Source organism: Lepidochelys kempii, chromosome 3 (genome assembly GCF_965140285.1).
Source record: "Lepidochelys kempii isolate rLepKem1 chromosome 3, rLepKem1.hap1, whole genome shotgun sequence".
NCBI lineage: Eukaryota > Metazoa > Chordata > Testudines > Cheloniidae > Lepidochelys > Lepidochelys kempii.
In genome coordinates, this window is record NC_136382.1 from 107,413,960 (window position 1) to 107,423,613 (window position 9,654).

Below are 9,654 nucleotides of genomic sequence, written 5' to 3' on the forward strand. Positions count from 1 at the left end.
TACATTATAAATCAAATAGAAATATCTATCTCTAACTATATGCTTAAATAAGACAGAGCTTCAGCTACATCTAGTGGCCAGAGGCTGAGTACTGCAGACTCTCTGCAGCCATGGCAGTAGATTTTTTTTTTAATCTGTCATGTTAAATTACTCCTGTTCTATCTCAGTATGTACAATGAGAATTAACTCTAAACATTTTTCATGTTAGAGTTTCAACAATGTAAGTGGCTCCTTAACAAATCTATGTGATCATCTGTACACTGTTGTCTTTCATTTGCAGTGTTTGATTAAAAGCTTTGAAAAAAAGAAGCTCGCTTCAAAAGGTGAGAACATTTTCTAAAGAGCCATGTGGCTTATGATCTAGTGATTTATCGCACAACGTATTGTTGCATGGAGGATCCAGATCAGTGAACACATGGACTAGGTAGGTTACCTATGTAATGATGTTCTCATCCTTTGTTGGCATGGGGTCAATTCTCTGATAGGTCAATTCAGGTATTCCATACTATTTTAGGGTGCAAGCCTGTAAAGAGTCCCAATGTGTATCTTAAAGGCAACTCCCCTTCCCCAAAAACAATAAAGTACATTTTAAAGTGTTTATTTTGGTATTTATTTAACCTAAATTAAACTGATGAGTGTAAAACTGAACTGTGCTGTCTGCCAGTCTTCTCAAAAAGGGGATTAAGTGAAATTGTGCAGAGAGAGATCAATGGATCAGGGGAAATAGAAGAATGATAGCCTAAAACAGGTTGAGCAAAAGGCTTAAGACTGCATCCTGGACAAGCCCGATCTGAACTTTGTGATTGACTTGAGAAGGCAAAGGATCCTTGCTGAATTAGGTGAAGCAAAGATATACCAAGCACTTATTTAAATGAAGGCAGAATGGACATCTTACAGACTTAAAAAACTTCACTTTCGTGTGCAGTGATCTAACATTAGCTGGCTGGGCTGTGATATAGAATTCACAATACTTTTGAGTGGCTCAAAATCTATTCCCCTCTCACCCCCCCCCCCCCCCCCCCGTATTGTGCTTCTTTGTTTAGCTAAGCAGCAGATAAAAAGTCAAAATAGGTTTCAAAGTCTTACCATGATCTTAAAATCTTCCTACACAACAATCAAATGAACTATCAGCTTGTTACACGGCATACAAAGAGGCTGAGACAGGATAACATTTGTCCCAAAGCACCCTAGTGTATCTATTACTTGGAGCCTGATTTTATGAGGTGCTGAGCACCCATACTTGCTATGAACTTTAGCTGTAGGTATAGGTGTTTGACACTTCTGAAAATCATGCCCATTATCTTTTATTTTACTTTACCAGTAGCCTTAGCAATAGTCAAGTTGGTGAATAGCTTTCCTGGTAAACATTCTGCTATAAGAAACCATCAAAAAGAAGACTAGGGAAAAGAAAAGAGATGAGGAAAAGTGATGAGCATTTTAGGAATACTGAATATCAATGGATGGAAGCCTTTTATTTTTTTCACGTAGCAAATCTCTTTTTCTTTGATATGGCTATTAAGATTGGGCACTGATCAAACTGCCCATCAGAGTGTGCGTGTATGTGTCTGTGTCAGATGGACTGGGATTGAAACACCTGACCCTTCTCTATTAAAATCGTGATGTTGCAAATGTCTTTTCTATAATGGGACAAAAAGAAAAACAGAGAACATACAATAATAGTGATTCATCTGTTCAGTCATTTGATGTGTTTCTCTATTGTTGCAGTTCCTGAGACTCAGCTTTATCCTGTATGTGAGCTCTGATTTTAACGATAGGGGCATGCTATTGAAATGAGTAAATACAATTTCTGAATCTCTTGTCTACTGACAAAATGTACTTGAAGTACATGCAAGCCTGAGAAACTGCCTCTGCCTTGGGTCCCAAATTCCTTTGATTTCTAGACTTATTTCTATTTTCCTGACAATGTTATCTGCCAGTTTTTAAAAAGTAAATGACTTTGCCTTCATCATTTATTCTGCTTCCCTCACTGTCAGGTCAAATTTGGTCTCGTAGTTAGTCCCCAGTGACTCCTCTGTCAACATGAGAGATGAGAGACAGACGGAACAGATGAGTTTAAGGAGTAGGCCAGATCTACAGCATAAGCCTTCCTTGCCCCAGTAATGTGGGAACACTTCCGTGGCTGCTCTGCAGGAATTGAAGGCTCCATGGGTGAGAGGATGCAAGGCCCATGCATGGACAATGGTAACTTTCTGTTCCATCATTTCCTCTAACAGCCCTGTAAAGGTTTTTGGTATAAATGAACACTGGTCCCTTCAGTAGTAACTAACCCTGTACCCCTATTGCATGGTAATACCTCACTCAGGAGAAATTTTGGGAGAAGAAGCCAGTGGGGAGACAGACACAGGAGGGCTATGAAACATAATGGGTATGGGTGTCCATACAGATAGATGACGGTAGCTTCTGGTCAATCTCCAAAGATACATAGGTTGCAGAATATAAACTCCCTGTCAGATCTGGGTGTGTGGAAACCAGTGTCTCTGCCAAACAAAAATTTAAATGGAAACTCCACCAATCCAGACTTGAGAGACAAGGTCAGTGAGGTAATGTCTTTTATTGGACCAACTTCTGTTGGTAAGAGAAACAAGCTGGTCCAATAAAATATATTTCCTCGCGCACCTTGTCTCTCTAATATCCTGTGACAGACACAGCTACAACTACACTGCATGCAACCAAGACTTGGGCAGTTTCCAGTCCCTATCACAGGAATAACTTAAGCAGAGGACAGTTTAACTCTTAGATTTTGTAGAATAATAAACTTTTACAAAACATGAGACTGACAGAAATATTTTCATAATTTTTTCTAATTATAATGGAAAACTTCTTTTTTAAAACAAACATTCTTCTGCAGCACTTGAAACCCAAACTCTGTAACACCGTGCTAGTGAATAAGAACAAGAAAAAGGAATTGACTCAAAAGCGATCACTGTCCATGCTGAGAGAAATATTAAAAGTAAACAAAGAGCAATCATAGTGAAAAGGAAATGTTTTCATTTTTAGTTACGTACAGTGCGGTATGTAACATAGAAAGGGAATTTGTTTACTTTTAAATACATGACATCTCACTCTGGTCCTTTTTACAGAAATAAGGCAATTTCCAAGCCAAGTAATTATATTTTGACTCCTTGTGGGTACGATTGGATACTTTTATTATTCACTTCATCCCCCAGTAGTGTGGATAATGATGCTAGGGTGCAGAATAGTTGCCGTCTTTCCACCTGAAAGTGACTGCACTTGAGAGCTTCCCTGTTTCCATATACTGTATTATACAACAGTGTTTTGGACTGCTCCTATAGAAATCTGTAGCACTGGTTCCTGACTGGGAATTTTCATGGAGTAAGGAGTGCAGTAAGCTGCATACAGTTTGTTATAACTCTTTGTCATATAAGGTTATTTTCTTCTGAGTTTTAATGTACCTCCTTTCTCCAGTTTTTATCAGTTTGTTTTCAGAATCCCTTTAATTGAACTGGTCATCTGTCATTCAGATGTATGCTTGTTATTCCACAGGTAAAAATGGTTCTGAAAAAAATATCCCTTTAAGAAAATAGCTGCTTTCCTGTTAATATGCAAACCACAAGGGGGCGCAAACACCTAATATATTCAGGGTTGAAAAGAGTTTATATTTCAAAATGACCACCCATAACAGATTAGTGGATTAATATTTTGCTCTAAAGAACCTGGCCTTTACTGATGACATCAATTTATATCCAGCCCAGGCTTTTACAGTTGTAAAAGTCATGGAGACTATAAACTTCACAATAGATGTCAGCCTGTTCTTGGTGTGCTCTGTAGAGCACTCCATAAACAGCCGTGATGAGGTAACTGTTCTTGCAAGACCCAGCTAAGGCTGTAATGGCTTTATCAGCACCAGCAAAGTGGCCGTGCCTATATTTTTCCAACCATAAGACCCTGAAATTATTTTATTAATCAGAATCTATTTTTCTGACAAGTGTGTTTGGTGTTATGTGAAAGCTTATCCTTGATCTCCCCTGCAACTAAAGCAGTGCGTCTATTTATGGACATGGCTTAAAGAACAGTAGATCTCATGTACCATATTAGAACTTTTTGAAAAACAGCCAAAGTACAGAGGTCAGGTTTCCTGTACTATAAGCAAATTAACAGGATGCAAGACCACAAGGTTTATGAATATCTGGTAAACTAGGTCACTGTACATATTTCACTAATAATTTTGCTCAAACTACAAATTATATAAACATATCTATAAACACTACAGAAAGCCAGCTAGGACCAACTCAAGGCCTTCTACTGCTCCACATCAAATCAGTGAGAATGTTACCATTGACTTCACTTCAGAGAGAGTAGGGTCAGGCTCTAACTGTTGTTTGGTAGACAATGCTATGAAAAAGAAAATGTAGTTTGAAATGTAGCAAAAGAAATATAGTTACGACCTCCACTGTGATCTGACTCTTTGTTAGCAATTAAGTGACAATGTAGGTGATATGATTATAAATGTTCTGCAAATTTATCTGTGGTATAATCTCAAAAGTCAACACAAATTCTTTGCACTGTTTCTCTCTGGAAAAAACCAGTGCTTTTTGCAGTTCAGTCTGATCTGACATTGTCTGGAGGAACTGGAGCACAGGAGTTATGCAATAAGGTGTATGCAAATAGATTTTTCCTGTGTGCCTATAAAACTACCTATTTATGGAAAAGCTTATATGGGAGGATTTATCACTGCACACAGACTAAGTAGTAATGCTTCCACTAAGAAGAATGCATGTTTTCATCAACTTTATAAATCAAGAATCTGTAGCAGTAAACAGAAAACATAAGGGAGTAGTCTTAGGAGTCTACTGAAGAGGACTTAAATAGCAGTAAGTATCATATTCAGATAGTTTGTTTTATACCAGAAAAAAAAAAAAACATAAAGGAGGCTGTCAAAGCAATGTGTAGGACAAACAGCCTCAAAAATGGAAAAAGATTTATTTAGTGCCAAATTAGGCAGCAGGTATTAAGACTATATCTGCATTCTTCAAACACAAAGTTTTAGGACATTTGATAAGATATGGTTTAATGGCATTTGGTATTAAATTTAGCGTCACACAAAATTAGTGATCATGGTCTGAAACATACTGTCGTCTCTTCAGAGGCAGGTCGAAGGAAAGAATGAATGTTTCCTACCCGGAAATACTGGGGAGTAAAGGATCATTATACTACTGCCCCCGCAAACCTGCACACCTGCTTGTCTCTAGTGTTATCTGTTGGTGTACTTTATGAACATTAGCCATTTTGAATAGGAGTATGATTTGTCACATAGTAACTCTAGTTACAAACTTGTTTGTGTGTAAAAAGGGTAAAGCTAAAGTATCACTTTTACCATCAGTTGTTTGGCAATACTAACCAGCTTAATTTCCCAACTGGATTCATAACACTGTAACTTACAAACACAAATACTCTACCTGGGGTTATTGTCCTCTGTTTATACACACCCATGTTCAAAATTCAGCTACATAATAGTTTTGTTCTTTCCCTCACACTTGAGCTGACAACACTGAAAAAATAATTTAAAAAGAATTAGAAAGACGATGGTGTCAGATCAGTGTCAAGCTTGGGAAGCATAGCTAAATGAGATTATAAGTATTAGGGATATGATCTTGCTGACCTTACTGAAGTAAGGATTTACATGGAAGGGATTTTGTTGGGTTTTTTTTGGGGGGGAGGGAAGGGGAGCAAAGAGGACAACAAGATTTGGCCCTTAAAAAGAACAAAATGTATATATTGCCTTATAATGAAAGGAGGTTCCCCCAAATACTGGAAAGAAATGGGTATAAATTCATTTAATTGTGAATTAGTTGGCAACCATGTCTGGGGGGGCGGGGAAAAATGGATTAGGGTTGTCCCACAGTAGAAAACTTATAACTGCTAGGTATTTCCTTTTCCTAAATAAGAAAAATAGTAGATTTCAATGTGATGCATGTCTTTTAGTTTCATACAGCATCTATGTAATCCAAATAATCAAAGATGGCATAGAAAAAAAATCCCTACCACCTAATGAGTCCATCTCTTAAATAACTCTTCAACATGACATAGTAAAAATACAAAAGAAAAAAAGTCTAACATGTAAGTGAAAGAGAATTTATAAAATTACAAGTTTAATAGATAAATATAATAAATACTTTATGCATCATAATTCTGGACAACTACATTTAAAGCAACTATGCTGGCAAGTCACACACAAAAAGTTGCTTCTTGGCAACTTTATTTTTGATAAAACCACACTGACAGGCATATTACAATGGTTCTTATTAAGCTTTATGCCATAATTATGTTTAAATCCTGCTCTCCTGAGCTCAATATACATTGGTGCAATGTAATTCTACTTTGGAATGTTTTCCTGCACACCAACACAGTTTTACAGGTAGATGTTCTACTTACCAGGGGCAAGGGGAGTTCTGAAGAAAAAATTTCGTAAATGACTTCTAGAAAAACTAAAGCATTTCTTAACTTTTTATTGACATTGGCAAATTAAAATAGAATAAATTAACAATATTTTCTCAAAAAAAATGTTTTGTACAAAAATACTGTCAAAATTTCCTAAAAAGCTTTCAACACAGTAGTATCTTTTCATGTACTGAATAAACTATATTAGCACAGTGTCAAAAATGCTGAAGACAGAAACAAAATAAAAATCTGTGAAATGTTTGCCACTGACTAGTCAACATTTCATCCACACCATATTATTGTCTATACATATGGGGGAGGGGGACTGGGTAGCAGACTTTAAGTAACATTATTCTTTTCCTGATCTAGGAGGGGTTGGCCCACATCTGTTAAGCTTCCAGTTTAGCATATTTAAAAAAAAAAAAATAGTCTGCACTGCAATGCATAGTTAAAAATGAAGCAAGATGGCAGCATTTGTGCAGTAATATCTGCCCTTCAAAGTTCATGCAACCAACTAATGCAATTTTTTCCCTGTTCACTCAGAATCTGAATGCAGTTCAAGTCATTGGAAATCATTGTTTACAAAATCCACAAGATTAAGCAATTTGCCAAGATTAGTATCTAACAGCTGAGCACTGTAGAAATTACGGACATGTTACTGTGAGGAAATTAAGAGGTGGGGGGAAACCCATAAAAAGCCAGAGTTAGCCAGAAATAATTATTACAGGAAGCGAAGTGAGTGTCAAAGCAAAAAAGAAAGAAAAAGTGGCAGCAATTATTTAAAAACAACCCCAATTTATACAAGCTCATAGTTTACTCTGTTTTCCAGATTCTCAACCTTTCAAGCACTGAAAAGCGAGATACTGTGTCTAAGGGAATGTTTTCATTCACACGGATAGAAAGTCCTTTGTTTGTTTTAAAGAAGTCAGCAGCTCACTCTGCTGGGCTGTTGTTTGCAAACGAAGTCTGTCATGAAATCAAACTCGTTCTGTCCCAACCACAGCTCAGGAAGCTCCTTGATGCGGTCCAAACCCATTTCTATGACTAAGGACATGAGCACCTCCTCATCTATGAAGTCAGTGTCTATGACATTGGGAGGCAGCATTGCTGCAGGGACATGGGGGACTGAAGGAGGCATGCCGCTGCTGCTGCTATGCTTTGGGTTGCAGTCTCTGAAATGCTGGTTTGTTCCGTTCATCGGATGATTTGCAGGGTGCAAGTCTGGCATATAGTGGTTGTGAGGATAAGGATGGTGGCTAAAATACTGGTTGTTTAGCTTCTGCAGCTGCATGCTGGCCGTTAAGGGGCCTCCTTGGCTTGCAACAGGGGGGGCCATGAACTGAGAATTATTAAATCTTGCCGTGGGAGGCATGCTGCTAGGAGGATGCCCCCCATTCACGTTCCCTGGCCCCATTGCATGTCTGATCCCGCCATTTGCGTTCATATTTCCAGCTCCATAATGTATATGCTCGCCCATCAAGGCGCTGAAGGCATGTTGCTGCTGTTGGTGATGGTGATGGGGGCTCGGAAACTGACCCATCCCCATTCGATGTGCAGGGTGGTGATGAAGCCCGCTGGTTCCATCAGGGAATCGCCCATGATTCATGGCCATCATGTGGTCTGCCATTTGCCACCTAGGAAGTTAACACACGGGAAGAGGTATTTCTTAAAATCCACAGACATTACCCACACTCTTTTACACTTACAGGAGTCCCTTAAAAAGCGAGCTCAGTAGCACCCCTCCCTCCGAGAGGGCGTGCAGCAGCGCTCCTCCACACAATACTACTGATTTCTTTGGAAGAAGTCTGCAGTCCCTGCTGCGAATCCAGAGAACTCACCCACCTTCCCATTGCAACTCCTGCACACCGAGCACCTAAAAGTATCGCGTACAACGCCCGCCTCCCAGGCGAGTGAGCCATTCTTTCCATTCCAAGCCATGGAAACCTTTCAAAAGATACCCTGCAAAGAGCAGCGAAGGAAACAAGTCCCACCTCCCCGCGTCACCAACTTTTGGAATTAAGTCCACAAGGCTTCCCGCCCCCCCCCCCCCCGCACCCATTATTTTATTTTTATAACACGCATTTTAAGGCGCTTATGGTGCACCGCGGAGAATGAGCCGTATTCTTTCTTGCGCCGTTCACATCCGGGCTGCCGCCGCACACCAAAGTATAAACAAGCAAAACAACAATCAAACCCCCCTCCATTACCCTCACCTCTCTCTCTTTGTGTTGTTGTTGCGCCAAGGGTGTTGAGGAAACCAGTCAGTAAAACTAGCCCAGCATAGAGAGGGCTTTTCTTTTTCTCTTCCCTGTGGTTACTTGAGGATACGAATGACTAATTAGCGTCGGTGCGACTGCGGCGGCGGCTACGGACGCAAAAGCTGTTTCTCGCTCCTCTGCGAGGCTCATCGACACTTGCCAACAATGCGCTGTGTTTCCCTTACCCTGCTTCGGCCACAGTTAATATAGGATTTCAGAAGGGAGGAGCAAAAGCCTCACAGGCAACCAGAAGTAAAACCTGGAGCAAGCGAGGGGGGCGGGGGAAGAAAGAAAGGGGAAAAAAAAGCCAGGCGGATCTGGAAGGAATCCAAAGAATCCTGTTCGTTCTGGTTGAGCGACACGTGTGTTTGCTGATCACTTATGCGGTGTCTTCAGATCAGCTAATGCTAGGAGCCATATCCCTGCTACACTCCTCTTATATCTCAAAGCGAGGGAGGGGGAGGGGATTACGAATCTATTGCATAGAACTGGAGGAGAGAAGACTGACAGGGAAAATAGATTCTGTATCATAATGGACACTGTTGCAGCCACTGCTAATAACAACTTAACAGGCTTCGGTTTTGTCAAATAATATGGTACTCAACTTGCACTCCCTCCCAACTCAAATCAAGCAGGCTGTTTTAAACTGCCGTCGATTTGTGGAGCAGGGGTTGTGTGTATGGTATCCCCCCCCCCCCATGCAATTCTGCAACATTGCTTCCGATTACAAGCCTTACACTGAAAGCAACTGAACAGCCTTGCTCGTGCCTTGTTCACAGTTGCTGGGTTTCCTCGATACAGCTCCAGACACGTGAGAATTAATGCTGTGTCTACTTTTTTTTTTAGGAAGGGGTAACTCCCTCCCCCACATCCCTCGAGGTATTTCTTCCTCTGCCTCTATTTGGAGGGGGCTGTCGCACGCATAAAGCAGAGGTTGCAGGTGGCAAGGAATAGAACTGGGGATGTTTGTCTTCCA

The 9,654-nt window shown here is 40.1% G+C and overlaps 1 protein-coding gene across 1 annotated transcript; it reads right to left on the reverse strand.

Moving 5' to 3' along the window:
• Positions 1 to 6,109: 6,109 nt before the first annotated feature.
• CITED2 (Cbp/p300 interacting transactivator with Glu/Asp rich carboxy-terminal domain 2) lies at positions 6,110 to 8,870 on the reverse strand. Its single transcript, XM_073337485.2, has 2 exons — positions 8,634 to 8,870; positions 6,110 to 8,054 (listed from the first exon to the last, which is right to left on the reverse strand). Exon 2 carries the CDS (start codon positions 8,045 to 8,047, stop codon positions 7,346 to 7,348), a length of 702 nt encoding a protein of 233 aa, XP_073193586.1. The 5' UTR covers positions 8,048 to 8,054; positions 8,634 to 8,870; the 3' UTR covers positions 6,110 to 7,345.
• Between the last annotated feature and the right edge of the window lie 784 nt (positions 8,871 to 9,654).

What these genes read in the sequence shown, in the direction of transcription:
- CITED2 (XM_073337485.2), bottom strand. Translation starts at nt 8,047, where the DNA reads ATGGCAGACCACATGATGGCCATGAATCATGGGCGATTCCCTGATGGA.